The sequence below is a fragment of the Chiloscyllium plagiosum genome, unplaced genomic scaffold (assembly GCF_037043375.1).
Source record: "Chiloscyllium plagiosum isolate Xiang-an unplaced genomic scaffold, Cpla_swu_hap1 HiC_scaffold_11, whole genome shotgun sequence".
In the NCBI taxonomy this organism is placed as follows: Eukaryota; Metazoa; Chordata; class Chondrichthyes; order Orectolobiformes; family Hemiscylliidae; genus Chiloscyllium; species Chiloscyllium plagiosum.
In genome coordinates this window covers 33,928,495-33,948,108 of record NW_028270149.1, presented here as the reverse complement: position 1 = coordinate 33,948,108, position 19,614 = coordinate 33,928,495, and the positions used below count along the sequence as shown (strand labels likewise).

Sequence of the window (19,614 nt, the reverse complement as noted above, 5' to 3'; positions counted from 1 at the left end):
AGTTACTTTCTTTCAATTGCAACAAGCAGGTAGTCATGTTGGTACATTGATATTTCACTAACCTCTTTTCTTTTCTGTAATAGGAGCTCCAACCTGTCATTGGCTCTTTTGCCAATTATTTTATTCCTTTCAGTTTCATATTGCCGCTGAGTGTTGTCCATGTTAATACTTAAATTTAACGCCACATTTACTAGGGCTGTCATCAGCTTCATAGCTATAAAAAGAAATGGTTGGACAGTTTAATTACATATACAAATATGGAATAATTCACTTATTTGCAACTAAAATAGAGCTTGCTTTCTTCTAAAAAAAATCTACAGTAAGTTAGTTAAATAGCTTTGTTTTTGTCTTTTTTTTAAAAAAGGAAAAGAGTTGTGACTTCAACAGTAAAATCCTCAGAACTGAGAGAACCACTTTAGTCATGTGCTAACTCATCAGAAGAATTATGTGCTATTTTTAGACTACTAGGCTGTAGAGTATGTAAATCACTTGATTTTATTGACTCAAGGTTAAGAAACCGAAATGAAAGTAAACATGGGACAAGAATTATCAGTAGTGAAAGAAATATACTAGAGAGATGTTATCAGTTGGAGTTTCAAAAGGCTTGGTTTATAAAAAGGAGCAAAAATATCAAAAGAAACCTCGTGTGTAGCTTTGAGATTTAGGAAAGAATGAGTTAAGAGCAAAGAACTTAACATCAAAGTGAAATACAAAGTTGACCAAAGTCTTCTGCATTTAAATTGACTACTCCTTAGGATTAATCAAAATTTCTAATTTATTAGCTACTAGCATGTTTAAAAAATTGCCAGATTCATTCATATAACTCACCTTCATTATATTTTGTTTCTCAATATTAAGAGCTCACTTTTCATATTACTGTCAGAGAAAATCTAATACCCAATAGCAAATTTAAATTAGTTTAAACAATTCACAGGACTGTGACCCAAAAGTGTTTTTTCTCTCTCATGAGGAAAAAGGCACTCAATCAAGTCACTGACATCTCAACAAAAAACAAACACAATTGCACCCTTAGTTACACAAGCCGTGAGTCAAATATTTTGAGAAATAAACTATTCATTTTCATACACAAAAGGAAAAGAAATGTATTGTAGAAACTGAAAACTTAAAAGTTACAGTGCAGAAATTCAACTCTTTAATATTAAAGATCTACACACAGATAAAATGTAATCAAATACAGGTTTAGGTATCCTTTATCCACGCATCCGAAAACAAAAAATACTGAGACACAAAAGATCTTCACAAAAATGAACTAAACAAACCTTGCAGACACACTGAATTCTCATCTTAGGGAAAAAAAAATCTTGCTTCGCCTGAACAGATTTAAAAGCCAAGTTTATTTCCCCCCCTCCAAAGGAGCCAAACAAACTTGCTGATAGACTGAGTTTGCATCTTTGGAAGAAAATAACTTGGCTTTTGCGTCAGTTCACATCTGTTCAGGCCATGTGAAGTTTTTTTCCAAAGGGCTGAAACAAATGGAGACGCAGAATAATAAGTGCAAAGATAATGAGAAAAGTTTATCAAAAACCTGGTAGCATCTGTAAAGATGATGTGAACCTATTCGCCAACATGAATTCAAGGGTTACATTAATATTTTGATTTTGGTTGTGAGATGATTAGTAAAAGATCTTAGAGGGTAAGGAAAGCATGTCTGAAAATATCCTTAACTGAAAAATAATTAGTTCAGAGGATTACAAAATAAGGATTCCTGACCAACATATGAGTTTAACGGCAGAGAGAAAATGGAAAATGTAAAAGCAATATATAACTTGAAGGAAACAACTTCAGTATTTTAAAGCGGATATCTCACCTGCCAATGTGCTGGTGTGTCTGAATGCTCTAACCTGGGAGTCTGATAACCCAGTTAACAGTGAAATAACAGTGTCCATCATATATTCATCATATATGATACTGTACTGACACTGCCTGACAAGCACAGAGATGAATTCGCAGAAACTAGACTTGAATTTCTTCCACTGTGGACCAGGCATTGTAAGCGGGTAATCACCACTGTCCTGGAGTATAAGAAAGTTTATTAAATGTGGTTAGCAAAACAAGACAGATTGTTCAAAGGTAACTTGGTGCAGAATTACAGATCACAAATTCAAACCAAATAGTTCAGTAATCCAAACATACAAATATATTCTGTATACTGTATAAGAAAGAAAATAGATATCTAATCTGATCATTTTGGGGGGTGGGGGGCAGTGTTGAGGTTAAGGTGGTGGTGTTGCAGCAATGTTTCTCTCAAAAATGTTTGAATTTTGATCCGCAGTTTTCTTTAGAGTTACATTGTGCTAAACAGCTGCTCGAGTTCGAAATTTGGTTCAATTTGGTTTCTCTTTTTGCCAAATATTTTTAAAATTTTTAAACAATTGCTGTGGCGCAGTGCCTACCTCTGGTTCAAAGTCCAGGTCTAAGTCCCACATACACTGGCTGTGTGTTAAAACTGGCATTCCCTGGTAATTTCTTTTAATTCTTTCACAGGATAAAGGCATCACTAGTTGGTCATTTCTATTTGTCAGGAGGGTAGTTAAGACTCAACATTATTGCTGTGGGTCCAGATTCACAGGTAGCCCAGACCAGGTTAGGATGGCAGTTTGCTTTCTTAAAGGACATTATGAGCCAAATGGATTTTTCTGACAATTGACAATGGCCACCAGTGCTAAATTAGTTAGTTATCTCCTGCATACAAAAACTAACCGAGCCAATTATCACCCATTCGTCTACCCTCAATCATCATTTAGACTGGTACAAAAGGTGATCTCATGACAGACCAAAGGATCTGTTTCCATGCTGTTCATCTCCATGACTCAATGACTGGTACAAAAGATGAAATCACATGGTATCAGGGTTGAGCTGGCAAGAACTGGCTTAGTCATAGAAGGCAGAGGTGGAAGGATGCTTTTCAGAATGGATGGTTGTGACTAGTGGTTTCCACAGGGATCAGTGCTGGGACCCCTGTAATTTGTGGTCTACATAAATGGTTTGGAGGAAAACATGGCTGGTCTAAATCATAAGTCTGCGAACAATACAAAGATTGGAGGAGTTGCGGATAGTGAGGAGAATTGTCAGAGGATAAACATCAGATTAGATTAGATTACTTTACAGTGTGGAAACAGGCCCTTCGGCCCAACAAGTCCATACCGCCCCGCCGAAGCGCAAACCACCCATACCCCTACATTTACCCCTTACCTAACACTACGGGCAATTTAGCATGGCCAATTCACCTGACCTGCACATCTTTGGACTGTGGGAGGAAACCCACGCAGACACGGGGAGAATGTGCAAACTCCACACAGTCAGTCGCCTGAGGCGGGAATTGAACCCGGGTCTCTGGCGCTGTGAGGCAGCAGTGCTAACCACTGTGCCACCGTGCCGCCCACATCAGTTGGAGACATGGGCAGAAAAATGGCAGATGGCGTTTAATCTGGACAAACATGAGGTGATGCATTTTGGAAGGTCACGTACAGGTGGTAATTATACAGTGAATGGCAGAACTCTTAACATTACGGATATAGAGAGAGATCTGGATGTGCAGGTCCACAGATCACTGAAGGTGGCAGCACAGGTAGATAAGGTAGTAAAAAAGACCTTTGACATGCTTGCCTTTATTGGAAGGGGCATTGAAAATAAGGACAGACAAGTTATTCTGCAATTTTATAGAGGTTTAGTTAGGCCACATTTGGAATATTGCATAGAGTTCTGGTCACCACACTACCATAAGGATGTGGATGCTTTGGAGGGGGTAAACAAAAGGTTTACCAGGATGTTGCCTGCTATGAGGAATTTTAGCTATGAAGAATGGTTGGATCAACTGGGTTTGTTTTGACTGGAATGCAGGAAGTTGAGGGGCGACCTCAAAGAAGTTTATAAGATTGTAAATGACATGGATAGAGTGGAAAGTAGGAGTCTTTTTTCCCCACGGTGGAGAGGTCAATTACTAGGGGATAAAGGTTCAAGGTTGGGGGCGGGGGGCTTTTAAAACAAAAAAGATATTTGAGATAAGTTTTCCAAACAAGGGTGGTGAGTGCCTGGAATACACAGCTAGGGATGGTAATGGAAGCAGACGCAATAGCAGCATTCAAGAAACACCTGGATGAATGCATGAACTTGAAGGCAATAGGGGGATATTGTGACGATGCTGCTCCTTTAACAAGGTTATGCTGTCCTCAACTTTTTTCTTCCCAGAGAGGTCGTAAAAGACACAGACTTCGAAAAGTTAGGGACTGAAGGGTTTTAGGGCCAATTTGTTTACAGCAACAGATACTGCCTCAGGCAGAAGGTTTTGAAGTTTTAAAAAGAACACTTGTACAATAAGAGGTCAATGGCCACTTCTCCCAGCTCAGCTTTTCTTTGGTTTTTAGCGGTAATGTGGAGAAAAGCCTGCTGGACCCAAAGCAGCAGATCCAGGTTGGTACTCTCTCACTGACTTTTCTCCTGAAAAAAAAACTGTGTTTGACTTTACCTTTTGTGCCAAGGGGTGATTATAGGGATTGTTGCAAGTATGTGGAACAGCATCATTAAAATGGGATAATCTGCTGGGCTTTCAAATAGGTTAAGTTATTCTGTATTCTGTTCTCTTTTGTTTGTATTTCATTCAGTAATCTTTTAAATAAATTGTTTTGTTTAAAACTCAGTGGGTTGACCAGCAGCATCCTCCCGGAATATCCATGTTATATCTGCTTAAAACAAGTAACAAAGTTAGGGTCTGGGCTACTTTCTTGAAATGTTTTGAGGGGGTCTGGCCTGGTCCATAACAATTTTGATTCTGTAAGTGAAGAGAGTTTTAGTATGGAACAGTGCAAAATGTGTTGCCACAGGATTGGAGGGCCGAAGGGCAAGTTCCTGTGTTGTACTGTTCTTTGTTTATCAGTGAAGTTATGGAAGCTACCAACAATGCTACCATGCAGCATTTGCTCAGCACTAACCTGCTCACTAACACTCAGTTTTGGTTCTATCAAGACCATTCAGCTCCACAAGTCATTACAGCCTTGGTTTACACATGGACAAAAGAGCTGAATTCTACAGATGAGTTCAGAGTCACTGTACTTAACATCAAGGTTGCATTTGACCAAGTGCAGAATCAAAGAACTTGCGCAAAACAAGCATCAATGGGAATAAAAGGGGAAACCCTGCGCAAGCTTGAATCATATATGGCACACAAAAGACAATGGTCGTGTTTGTTGGAGGTCAATCACTGAAGCTCCGGACAACTCTGCAGGAGTTTCTCTTGGTAGTGCCCAAGGCCCAATCACCTTCAGTTGATTCAATGATCTTACCTCCACCATAAGTCATAAGTGGAATTGTTCACCAATGATTGCACAATGTTCAACACCATTTGTGACTCCTTACATACCAAAGCAGTCCATGTTCAAATGTTTGGATTGACAAGTGGCATACAACATTCACACACGTGCCGGCCAAACTCCAACGAGAGAATTTTGAGATTCAATGACACCACTGTCACTGAATCCCCACTATCAATCCTGGGGGTTACCATCGAACTGAACTTAATATGGAACAAATAAGTACTGCAGCTACAAAAGCAGATAAGCAGCTCAGAATCCTGCAGTAATTCACCTCCAGACTCTCCAAAGCCTGTCCACCATCAGCAAGGCACAAGTCAAAACGTGTGATGGAAAAATCTCCACTTGCTTGGATGACTGCAGCTCCAATAACACTCAAGAAGCTTGACATTATCCTGGCTGAAGCAGCCCCTTGATTGGCACTGCATCTCCAAACATTTTATCCTTTCACCACCGACTCTCAGTATCTGTCCTGTGCATCATCTACAAATTGCACTGCAGAAATTCACCAAAGATCTTCAGACAACACCTTCCAAACTAACAACCACAACCATCCAGAAGGGCAAGGGCAGCAGATAAATGGAAACACCACTGCCTGCAAGCTCCCTTTCCAGCCACTCACCATCCTGAATCACAAATAGACAACCATTCAGTGTCACAGGATCAAACTTCTGGAATTCCCTCCCTAATGGTATTGTGGATGTACCAACGCCAAATTGATGCAGAAGTTCAAAGTTCAAGCTTCTCAAGAAAATCTTAGGACAAGCACAAAATGCTGAACCATTCAGCGACAGCCCAGATTCCAAAAATTAACCTAGAAATATCCAAACAGGTTGATTAACAATGTTTGACTTTGATGTGACAGCAAATCTTGTGAGAGTGGGAATGTCCCTACCTCTGGGTCAGAAGGTCCAAGTTTTTGTCTCGCCTGCCCCAAAGTCTTGTCAGAACATGCCTGAACAGACTGATTAAAATAACTAGTTAGGATGTGTGTATAAGAATTCCTGTGCACATTGGCCTATCCTTGGCCTAGAAGGTCTGGGTTCAACTACCATCAGTACTAGAGGTGTGCCATAACATGTCTGAACTGGTTGGTTGAAAATAATTCATTATGTCTTGCTTAGATGTGTACACAAAGAGCCAGCCAATATGTGTTGGGGATTGTTTAGAATAAAGATGTAAAGCTGTGGCAAGCAATAACCAGTCTCTGTCAAATCTTTCTAGTCTGTATGTTTATTCACCCATTGGGTTTAGAGTTCCACAAACAGTTGCCAGGTCCTCAGTAAATGTTTTGATCAGTGACAACCTTGTACTCATTTCTGCATTCACTGAGATTGTATCACTCAAAGAACTGAAATGATTGACAAGAATTAATTAATAATAAAATCTGAATAATTCAATGCTACTGAAGTGGTGAAACTTGAATTGCTTTATTTTTCTTTTAGCTTTATGTGCTTAGTTCAAATAAAAACTTCAGTGACAGCAGAAATCCACTTCAACCTTTTAGAAAACAAATGAAACCGAGCAGATAGCACTTTTAAACAAATGAGATTTGCAAAGACTGTAACGATAACTTCAAATATGAATCAAAATTTAAAACTTGATCTGATTTGAACTTCGTTAGAACCAAAAAAACTAAACATTCTACACATGATGTAACACTGGCAGTGAACTAGGTTACTTATAATTCTGTAAGAAAGCTTTCAACTATTTTTCAAACCTTAAAACAATATGGAAGTTACTACTGGAATAGCTTAAGTTAACAAATCATCCAGTTTGAAAACTCTTCGATCTGAAACCTGTTTCACTCTCCACAGATGCTGACTGCAACTTGTAGCTTTTACACTTGCAGCTTCTTTCATAATGTTTTCCGAGATCCCAAATACATATTAAAAATTACAAAAATAAAGATGCCATGCTTAGGTCGAAGATTCAAAAGCCTGAAATTTAATTCTGTTTCTTTAGCCCGAGAAGTCACCAAACATGTGAGATGATTCCAGTATTTATTTTGTATTTCAAATAGTTGTTTTTTGAAAACAATTTTATTTAAAATTACCTCGTCAAATTCTTCTGTCATCTTGCGAATTATCTCAGAATTTTGCATGTGACGGAACATATCAGCAGTTACTACACCTGCCAATCAAGAACAATTGATGAATGAATACAAGACAGAACATAGAAAATAGGGAAGAGAGAAAAGAATTCTTGTTCTTGTGCATACAACATCCCACAATGTGAGCCTGGCCACCAGTCTTAGATTGCTTGTCAACATAATTCTGAGCATAATCTGAACATTTTAGCAAATTTGGCCATTAAGGACATCATACCTTATGTCCGATACATTATTTAAACATCTGACAGCACAAGCTGTCACATATCTCCTCAGATGCCACCTGACCTGCCGTGCTTTTATCAGTGCCATACTTTATAGACTCAGATTTCAAAAAAAGATTGACAACCAAGCATCAAACTGGTGCATTCTTCAGGAAACCAGTCTACCAGAGTTCATTTGTCAGCCAATCATCACAGGCTTCTCAGATCACTAAAACATTGTTTTTCTTTTCATTGGAATTCTGCAAATTATCTTGCTGAATCTTGCAGTTAGTGCAAAATGAAAAATTTGACAATTTATGTCTTTTACCAACAAACTCTGAATTGTGGCTGGGACACAACACTATCAAGGTTACTGGAAATACGAGGTCAACAACCTACCTTTGCAGCCCGAACACTGAATAAAAAAATTTATAAGATCCAGAAGTGCAGTATCCCGGTCATGCTTATAGGATTCAATCCAGTCATCTACAACAGTCTACAAAGCAGAAAAGAAAAGCAAACAAACAATCAGGACTACAAAAGTACTGTTTAAAATAGAACTGGCTATTACCTTGCAATCATGATATTCTTACGAAAAACAAAAAATTGAGAGGTGAGACCCAAGATTGGTAGGGGTGAGATGAGATGAAAGAATAGAATAATAGGAAAGCAAAAGGAGGAGGAGTGGTATGACAGCATGTGGAAGGGAGAGGCCAACGCAGCACAAGCAGGGAAGAGCACAGGAAGTGGCCTTTTGGAATATCTGCACCCTGCAACAAGTGGAATGTGAGCTTATCCTTGCCTGTCATCAGTTTTAGCATTAAGCCAACCTAGTAAGGCCAGATGAGCCTGAAACAATTCATGCCACAAGTCACCATTATTGTAATGAAAGGTTGCTGTGTTCACTGTCATGAACTTGTCAGCAATGAACAGAAAAATCAAAATTAAAGTAGCTCATGAAAACCCATGAGTTGCAGCTCCTTAAAGCATTACAGTTTGGTATTTGTACATGAAGTGGCAAGTAAAACAGATACATGTTGCAACTCCTTTCCTATGGTTGTCTTACTCATTTGGTTTACAATGATACTTTGAGAACAAGTAGTATGTTAGACAGCATGCAAGATACGAGATAGTTCCATAAAATTTATACGGAGTCTTACTCCTGCACTGCAAAACAATTTATTTTCTTGACCACTCAATCTAATAATCTTTACCTGCATTGCACTCTTGCCCAATTTCACAACCTCAAATAGCATCATGTTTTCCACTCCCCCATTCTGTTGGTGATGTCCATTCATCCGGTTCATGCCTGTTGCAGATTTTCCACCATTTCCACTCTTTCCTTTCTCTCCAGAAACTTTTTTTACTTTTTTATTTGACTAAAAATAGAAAAGATTTTAAAACAATATATTTTACAGTATCACCACATGAAATAAATGTAATCTTATCATTGCGCCCGAACACATCACTAATCAGTAGTAAAAATTTGTTGCATCCTTCAAAGTAAAGTTGCTATTACTGAGATCATCATTGCTTAATTTAAAAAAATGCACACACTGCTAACAGGGTAGAATGAAAGCATCACTAACTGCACTCTTTGGTTGGAACTTATGCAGAGATTTTCGTTATGGATGGCAACTTCATCTGTTTGGGATATTAACAATCCAGCATTGAGTAATGAAATGATTTTTGATGTCACAATGATGATGAGTTTCAATATCTTTTATTTATTTCGAGAATTCCTCAAAAATTGTTCTTTGTGATGAGGCATCAGTGGGTGAGAGAGAATCACTCTGTCTTCATTTAGCCCTGTTTAACTGACAATGTCCGTCACATAAACCCATATAGGTATTCACACAAACAAAATTTCAGTGTATTCAGCCATGTTGTAAGTTGACACATTTTCATCCAGACATAATTCCAGTAGCATTTTCCCAGTATTTAAGACAATCAGGTATCTTGTTGATTTATCACATCTGAACCCAGTAGGAGGCTAACTGTAGTTCTGTCCTACCACCTTTTCCCTGAAAACATAGGCACTGCATTTTCTCAGTGTCAGCCAGTCAGCCCTCTGAATCATTTGACATAATCAGTGTGAGATGTTAGATCAGCTATCTCTTATCCACGATATTCCCATTACCTTTTATGCTATTGCTAACTAGAAATGTATAAATCTGTACTTTGAACACTCATAGAATACAGCACAAAATCAGTACAAAATCCTGAGAGATTTGAATCAAGGAATAGTGAGTTTGCAAATGTGTAAATAAGTCAGTGGGCCAAATTTAGGGAGAAGCAGTTAACAGCAAACTGTCAACATACATCATTGCCCTCTGGAACAGACAACAACTTCATTATATGGGACACAGGTCAGGTATGGCAATATCCTGAGTGTTCTGTTTGTGTTTTGAGGCTTTGACAGCGGATTCCCATCCTTGGCCCATGACAGCAAAATCTCATCACTTCACACACCCAGTATTCAAATTTACAAGTGACACAAAGCAGTCACTACTAAAGGACACAGATTACAGGCAGAACTATGGAACAGAAGAAGTTCAGTGAAGTGAAGCAAAGGGTCAAGTGCATTAGATGTGAGAAAAATAAACTGACATTTTTGTTTACTTGGTAAGACACAAAGGACTGTGAACTAAGTCTTGCGCTCGTGGACAGAAATCAGCAATTGTGCACACCTACATAATGAAATATTGACCTTTATTTTTGGGGGATGAAGAATGCAAACGTCAAGTCAGAAGTGAAATAGCAGTTACACAGAGATTGAACCATATACCTTCAGTTCAGTTTGAATGCCAAACATCAGCAAAGATAAGTTAACCTTGGTTTAGTACAATGCAGATTTTTCAGAATTATATTTTTTTGGATACTTGGGTGCTTTAGGTTCAGTTCGCCAGGGTCAGGGGAAATTGTCATCACATTTACAGAATGCAATGAAATTGCTTTCCCAGTTTCACAACGCTTTTCTGTGTCTTTTACATAAACAAAAGTACACTGGAAAATACAAATAGGGAAGTGAAATTAAAAAAAAGAGTTGCCATGAGTACCCTCATGGCTATGGTTTTGCTTGGAATACGTAGAACCTTGTCCGCTCCAGTCCTACTTAGGCCTCCTCTAGCATCTCTTTTCCCATAACATTGATGACCACATTAGTGACATTTCCCATCCTTGCACTGAGCTGCAAATTTGCATCTTCCAACCTTCATTTTTCTCTCAACTCCCATGGTCCATCTTGGACTCCTCCTGTCTCTTCTTGACCCATCTCTGGGATAGGTTCTAACCTGTATTTACTACAAGCTCACTGACTCCGACAAGTACTTTGACAATGTTTCCTTCTACCCAGATTGCTCCAAGAACTCCATTCTGTACACGCAGTTCTTCTTTCTCAATTGCACGTTCAGATAATAAAACCTACCATATAAATGCTTCTGGAAAATTTTCCTTGTTTCTCAATCGACTTCTAGCCCACTCACGTTTGTCAGGGCCCTCAACCAAGTCTGTTCTTGGTCATGTGCCTCTGCTCCCTCCAAAACCCACAATATAGGCCTCTTGTTCTCACTTTCCCACTCATGACCATCATTACCAAATGAATCATCTGTCATTTCCACCACTGTCAATGTTGTCACCAACCAAATGTCTCCTTCCCTTCACTCTAAATATTCTGAAAGAACTGTTTCATCTTAAATATCTTGGCACAATCATAGATACTCTCCTTGTCCCCTTCCTTTTCTATAGCATCTTTCCATGCGAGGACAGCAGGTATAACATCTGTTGCCTCTCCCCTTCTCATTGTCTAAAACTCCACAGACTCATGCAACTGAAATGTATAATTCTGTTAACTTAATAAGCTTCATTCACTGCTTATGATGTGGGTTCCTCCACACTGGGGAGATGAAACAGACAGGGAGATGGCTGTGTGAACACCTTTATTCAGTCCACCATTTAAAAAAAAACTCTCAACTCTTGTCATTTTAATTCTGCATGTTGCTCCAACTTAAGATTTCACAAAATCTTGGACTGATTATAACATAGAAAGCCAGTCATGACTGTGACAGTTCTCTGGCCTTTCCCACCTTTTCCTGGTAACTCTTCTACTTTTGCTTCAGCTAATTATCCAGTTCTCTTTGGAAGGCCTCAAGTAAATCTGCTACCACCAGACCCTGAAAAGAGCATTCCAATTCCAATCACGCACTGTCATCAGTGGTTCTTTTCAGTGTCTAGGCTCACCATCCGTGATTCGCCAATAGGAACAGTTTTTCATTACCTACCCTGCCCAAATCTCTCAATTTTGAAAACAAACACTGACCACTATTCTTGGTTTCCTGTCACTCAGCCAACTTTATACCCATGCTGCAATCGTCCTTTTTCATGGCCTTCAACTTCGCTGACTTGCGAGTTTTATGGTACTTCTTCAACCAAAAAACCATCAACTACATTACCCTGACCAAGTGGTCTTCTTCAAAGAGGAGTTAAACATGATTTTCTATTGGTATCTCTGTGCTGCCTTCCTTAATTATTGTAATGTCCATGTGGCTGTTAATTTTGTCCAAAGCTTTCTAAAAGCTTTTCCACTGCTTACATAACAATAGCTGAACTGCATTTGCTGGGTTCAGTTTGACAATTTTTGTGGACACGAGTATAATATTTGCAGTCATCTCCAATTCTGGCACTGCCTTTGATCTCAAAGATTGACAAATTTGATCTGTTCCTCAGCAATTTACACCTTTACATTTTTCAGTATCCATAACAGTAATTAATCAATTCCTGGTGATTTATCAGGGCGATTTAAGCATAATTACCCTATCAAACAAAAAATCAAAAGAACGCTAGGTAGATGCTAGAAGTCAAACAAAAACAGAAATTACATGATCTCAGCAGGTCTGACTCATCTGTAGACAGTCTTAGAGTCAGAATCATACAGCACAGAAAAAGACCCTTTGGTCCAACGAGTCCATGCCAAACATAATCCCAAACTCAACTAGGCCTAGCTATCTGCTCCTAGTCCATATCCCTCCAAACCTAATCTATTCATGTACCTATTCAAATGTCTTTAAACATTCTAATTGTGCCCTCATCCACCACCCTCTCAGGAAGTTCATTCCACACATGAACCACCCTCTGTGTAAAAGATTTGCTCATGTCTTTTTAAAATTTTTCCTCTCTCACCTAAAAAATGTGTCCCACAGTCTTCAAATCCCTCATCCTCAGGAAAAGAAAACAATCAACCTTATCTATACCCTTCATGATTTTATAAACTTTTATAAAGGTCACCTTTCAACGTCCTACACTCCTGTCAAAAAAGTTCTGGCCTATCCGGCCTATTTTTAGAACTCAAACTTTCCATACCCACAAATATCCTAGTTAATCTCTTCTGAGCTCTCTCCAACTTAATAATGTCCTTCCTTTATCTACACAACCAGAACTGGAGATAGTACTCCAGAAGAGGCCTCATCAATGTACTATACAACCTCAACATGACTTCCCAACTCCTATACTCCAAGGACTGAGCAATGAAGGCAAGTGTGTTCAACACCTTTTTATCTGCCCTGTTATTATATGACAAACTTCAAAGAATCAGTGTTAATGTTTCGGATCCAGTGACCCTTCTTCAGAACATATCCAACATTTCAATAACTTCTTAGGTCATAAAGTGTCACAACGACCTCCTCTTCCACTATGACTTGGTCTGCAATTTCTTCCTTGGTAAAGGCAGATACAAAATACTCATTTGGTACCTCAAGCTATGCCTCTACTTGCAAGCATATGTGTTCTTTTTAGCCCCTCATTGCCCCAATCCTACTTTTGCCACCTGATTACTATGTGCATACCTTGATGAAGCTTTTGGATTCAGTTTTATGCTCTTTCTTTTTATTTCCATTCCCCTACAGCCTGGTCCTCAGTTGAATTATCTACCTGACAACTGTCAAATGCCCATTTTTGGTATTTTTCCACTCACACTCTCTATAAACAGGGAGCTTTGGATTTGTTTGTCCTACTGTCCTACTAAGTGTCAAAGAGCAATCTCCTCTTTGAAGGCAGCTCATTGAAGCTCATTGTCTTGTTACAGTTTTACTCGCTGTGCTTGATAACAATTTACCAGGGTTAGATGCGTTCTCAGCAAAATTTGTCTTTCCTGAATTAAATATTCTTAGTCTGGATTGCATCTTTTCCTTTTCCATTGTTAAGCTAAATCTTAGCAAAGTAGCCTTGATAATGTTGCCCTCTAAATGTTTCCGACTGAGAAACGATCCACCTCAAGTTCCAGAACCAGATTCAGCAGTACCTCTTTCCTCACTGGATTAGAAAGATTAAAGATCTAGGAAACGTTCCTCAACATACTTCAAATGTCTTTGCCCCTTGCACTATCACTGCCCCAGTGTACACTAGAATAAGTGAAATACTCCACCATCATATTTGCCCAACAAGTACCAAGCAATGGTCATCTCCAATAAAAAGAGAACCTAACTATTGCCCCCTTAACATTCAATGGCACTACTGCCACTGAATTTTACCCAATATCAAATTCTTGTCAGTGCTAAGGCCGAGGAAACGGAATTAAACCAGCCATACAAATATTGTGGCTACAACAGCAGGTCAAAGACTAGGAATTTTATGGTGAGTAACTCACCTCCAAATTCCTCAAAACTTGTCCACCATCTTCAAGGCACAAGTCAGAAGTATAATGGAATACTTTCCACCTATATAAGTGGGTCCAGCTCCAACAAAACTCAAGTCAATACACTGCAGGACAAAGTTTGCTACTTGATTGGAACCATATCCACTATCTTTAACATTCATTCCCTCCATCAATGATGCACAGTGATAATACTACATAAGATGCACAAGCTGCGCTGCAGCAACTGACACAGGCTTTGACAGAATCATCCAAAACAGTGACCTTGACCAACAAGAATGACAAGGGTGGTAACATCTGCAAAATCCCCTACAATATCTGCAAGATCACCTCTATGCCATATATCATCCTGACTTGGAAATATATTGCACGACAAAAATTCACCAAACGTCCTGATACAGTTCCTTCCAAATCCACAACCAATTTTACCTGGGACAGCATATATGTGGAACTCCATTTACCACCTGCAAGTTGCCCTCCAAGCCACTCACCACCTTGAATTGGAAATTCATCATCCTTCCTTCACTGTCACTGGATCAAAATCATGGAACTCCCTAACAAACCGACAGCACATGGGTTGCAGTGGTTGAAAAGGAGCTCACCACCATCTTCTCAAAGGCAACTAGAGGTGGCAATTAAATCTTCGCCCAGCCAACAGTGCCTGCATCCCATAAATAAATAGAAAATAAAATTCCTTCACTGCTGCTGGCTCAAAATCCTGGAACTCCCTTCCTAATAACACTGTGGGTGTACCTAAATTCCAAAGAGTTCTGATGTTGTGGAGTGAGCACATCTATTAACAGGATAGGCATAAGAGGGCTTTTGCCCGAAACGTCGATTTTACAGCTCCTCAGATGCTGCCCGAACTGTGTTTTTCCAGCACCACTCTAATCTAGGCACAAGATACTCAACCACACAGATATGTTCAGCAGAGCCCGCTGCTGTCCAACTTAATTAAACCATATTACTATTAGAGCAGAAATAATCCATTCAGCCCACTGTTAGCTTCACCTCAACCACCCTCTTTTGCAAACAAATCCACAGCCCTCAGGAGAAGAAAGCCCTCCTCATCTCCACTTTAAATATGTGACCGCATAATCTGAGATTACGTGCACTGGTCAGAGACTATCCCACAAGGAGGCGCAACCTTTCCACATCTACCCTGTCAAGTCCCTTCAGAATCTTGTGTGTTTCAATAAGGTTACCTCTAATTCGTCGAAATGTAAACAAGTACAGACCCAGCCAATACAATCACTCCTCATCAGATCGTACATCCATACCTGGTACCAGACTTCTGAAGACTGCTATAGCGAAATGCTCCAGAAACAATCACCTTTAAACTGGACACTTTACAGCTTTCCAGACTCAGCACAAAGTTCAACAATTTTCGATCATAACATCAGCTCTATTTTGTTCATGGGATCAAAAATATATGTATCGCTAATGCCAGAGCAAACAGCTTTACACAAGCAAAAGATGCCAACAGCATCTTTAAAAGGACAGGATATGGCATTATGCACATTTTATTCCAAAGTTTCACATAAAATCTAGTTTACAAATTGACAAAAAAAATTTAGTGCATTTCACCTTTGTCAGATTGTAAGATTTTCCATCAAAGTCTTCAAAATCAGTATCAGAGGAGAACGGTGTTTCAGTCTCCCTGTGGAGGAATTTAAATTGATGATTAGAATTGAGTTGATCCTTACAAGCAAGAATTTGCCAATTAAAAAGTGGCAACATAAAAAACTAAAAACAAATCAGCAAAACACGTCATCAATAAGAAAACGTTTCAATAAGAAAACGTTTGATTGTGCAAGAGCATGATATATATATATATATATATATATACATACACACACACACACACACACAATAGAACACTTAATAAAGATGAATGCCGTGTATAATGTGTAATTAAAAAAATAGGACAACAATCCACAGAACAGAAACTCTAAAACAAAACATTCCTGCACCTGAGATTCACTTGAGGTCGTTTGTTAAGTGTTTTATTCACAGAACACAGAAAATAAAAGTAGAAGACCACTCAGTCTTTTGAGCCTGCTCCGCCATTCAATACGATCATGGTTGATTATTCAACTCAGTACCCTGTTCCCACTTTCTCCCATATCTTTTGATCTCTTCAGCTCTAAGAACTTTTTCTAACTCCTTCTTGAAAATATTCAATGCTTTGGCTTCCAATTGCTTTCTGTGGCAGAGAATTCCACAGGTTTACTACTCTCTGGGTGAAGAAAGTTTCCCTCATCGCAGTCTTAAATGACCTACCATGCATCCTTAAACTAAGACTCCTGGTTCTGGACTAACCTGTCAGGAGAAGCATCTGTCCTGTATCTACCCCCATCTCATCCTGTTAATATTTTGCAGGTTTCTATGAGAAACTCTCTCATTCTTCTACTCCAGTGAATATTGTCCTAACTGATCCAGTCTCACTTCATACCGCAATACTGCCATTCCAGCAATCACTCGTAAACTTTGTTGTACTCTCTCCATAGCCAAAACATCCTTCTTCAGATAAGGAGACAAACATACAGACAATTAACAACACAAACTCGTTAAATTTCCAGAAAGAAAACAGGAGGTTGTATGGGAAATGGGACCTGCTGCAATGGAAGGCACAGGCAAATATTAAATCTACATTTGCATGAGCGGGGACAACTTCAAAGTTTCAGAACAACACAGAACTTGGCAGAATTGTAAACTGAGTACAGTTCAGAATTTGATTACTACATTGACAAAATGACAGAGTGGACTGATAGGCAGCAGATGAAGTAAAATGTAGGGAAGTATGAAATGCTGTATTTTCGTACAGAGATCTTGGAGAGAGTATAAATAGCACAATTCTGAAGGGTGCATAGGAGCACAGATACCTGGGGACATTTATATACATAACTCAGATAAAAAGAGCTGCTAATAAAGCATACAGTATTCTAGGTTTCTTAAATAGGAACACAGGGTACAACAGCAGGGAGGTTAAGATAAATAATATAGCACACTGGTTAGAACTCAGCTGGAGTACATCATACAGCTCTGGACATAAGAGGACGTGAATGGATTGCAGAAAAGTACAGAAAAGGTTTGAGAATGGTTCCAGGGGTGAGATACTTCAACTATGAGGAAAGGCAGATACACAGTCAGATAGATGGGTTAACTCCAGGAAAGGTAAGAGAGGCAGGCAGGAGTCTTTTGTGGCTATCCCCATTTCAAACAAGTATGCTGTCTTGGAAAAGGTAAGGGATGATGGACTCTCAGGAGAACGCAGCATGAACAGCAAGTTTCTGGTATCGAAACAGGCTCTGGTTTAATGAGGGGTATATCGGATTCCAAGCAATCGAATGTGATAGGGGACTGGAGTCAGAGGCACAGACAGAGGTTTCTGCAGCCAGCAGCAAAAAATCAGAATGGGGTATTGCCTCCCTGGTGCCAGGATCCAAGATTTTTCGGAGAGGGGGCAGAATGTTCTCAAAGGGGAGAAGGACCAGCAGGAGATGATTGTACACATTGGAACCAATGACAAAGGAAGGGAAAAGGGTGAGATTCTGAAGGGACACTATAAAAAGTTAGGCAGGAATTTAAAAAGGAGGTCCTGGAGGGTAGTAATATCTGGATTACTCCCGGTGCTACAAATCAGTGAGGGTAGGAATAGGAAGATAGAGCAGATGAATGCGTGGCTGAGGAGCTGGTGCAGTGGAGAAGGAATCATATTTTTGGATCATTGGAATCTCTTCTGAGATAGAAGTAACCTGTACAAGGAGGACAGGTTGCATCTGAATTGGAAGAGGACTAATATACTGGCAAGGAGATTTGCTGGAGATGCTTGTGAGTATTTAACCCAGTAAGGTGGGACCCAGGGAGAAAGAAATCAATCTGAGACTGGTACAGTTGAGAAAAGGAGCGACTCAAACAGGCAGAACAGGAAGGAACAAAGCAGAGATCAAGGTAGGACTGACAAATTAAAATGCATTTACTTCATTGCAACAGGCTAAACAAGGAAGGCAGATGAGCTCACAGCATGGTTAGAAACATGGAACTGGGATATCATAACTATTATAAAAAGGTGGCTCAGGGATGGACAGGACTGGCAGTTTCAGTTCCAAGACTGACAGTTCCACAATATAAATGCTATCGGAAGCCTAGAAAAGGGTACAAAGGAAGAGGGGGAGTGGTGTTTTTGATAAGGAATAGCATTATGGCTGTACTTAGGGATGGTATTCCTGGGAATATATCCAGGGAACTTATTTGGGTGGAACTGAAAAATAAAAACAGAATGATCACCCATTTGGGTTCGATTATAGACCTCCTAATAGTAAGAGGGAAATTGAGAAACAAATTTGTCAGGAGATTTCAGTTATCTGTAAGAATAATAGGGTGGTTATGGTAGGGGATTTTAACTTTCCAAACATAGACTGGGACTGCCATAGTGTTAAGGGTTTAGATGAAGAGGAATTTGGTAAGTGTGTATAAATTTTTTTTCTGATTCAGCATTTGGATGCACCTACTAGAGAAGATACAAAATTTGACCTACTCTTGGGAAATAAGGCAGGGCAGGTGACTGAAGTGCCAGTGGGGGAGCACTTTGGGGCCAGTGACCATAATCCTATTAGTATTAAAATAGTTATGGAAAAGGATAGACCGGACATAAAAGTTTAAATTCTAAATTGAAGGAAGTCTAATTTTGATAGTATTAGGCAAAAACTTTCAAAAGCTGATTGGGGACAGAGGTAAAGGGTTCTCGGGTAAAGGGACAGCTAGAAAATTGGGAAGCCGTCAAAAATTAGCTAACGAGAGTCCAGACACAGTATATTCCTGTTAGGGTGAAAGGAATGGCTGGTAGGTGTAGAGAATACTGGAACTCGAGAGAAATTGAGGTTTTGGTTATGAAAAAGAAGGAATCACATGTCAGGCATTGGAATGTTAAAAGATTAAATGGGACTATTTCTCTGGATATTAATGCAATATTAAAGGGTTAAACTATACTGAGTGAACATTTTTGCAAATGGGTGGGGACAACAGACAGGCAAGAATGTGAATGACCCCCAGCCCAATTAGACAGTCATTTGTTACTACTCCTTTACTATTATCAAATTAAACTATTATTCAATTTCTTCCATTCAGAGAAGCTTTCATAAGTCAGTCCCTAAAACTAGGTATGTTGCACCTGCATTGTCTTGGGTTATCACCGAGTCAGGAAGTCATCTGCATAATGATTCTCCAGGATTAGAGCATTAGCATTATCTCACAGGATGATCTCATCCTACCATTGCACCTGGGGGAGCCTTTGAGGTGAGTAACTGGGGGTTGTCTTGAGTGGCT

General features: G+C 39.3%; 1 protein-coding gene across 5 annotated transcripts in view; it reads right to left on the bottom strand.

The window, feature by feature from the left end:
• LOC122557312 (STAG2 cohesin complex component b) overlaps positions 1–19,614 on the bottom strand; it is a 164,017-nt gene that overhangs the window by 73,586 nt on the left and 70,817 nt on the right. For all 5 annotated transcript variants that reach the window (XM_043704887.2, XM_043704886.2, XM_043704885.2 and 2 more), the window contains 6 exons: positions 15,874–15,946; positions 8,855–9,019; positions 8,040–8,136; positions 7,384–7,460; positions 1,829–2,033; positions 63–214 (listed from right to left, as the gene is read on the bottom strand). In XM_043704887.2, the coding sequence (XP_043560822.1) occupies positions 63–214; positions 1,829–2,033; positions 7,384–7,460; positions 8,040–8,136; positions 8,855–9,019; positions 15,874–15,946 (769 nt within the window). The remainder of the gene's footprint in view (positions 1–62; positions 215–1,828; positions 2,034–7,383; positions 7,461–8,039; positions 8,137–8,854; positions 9,020–15,873; positions 15,947–19,614) is intronic.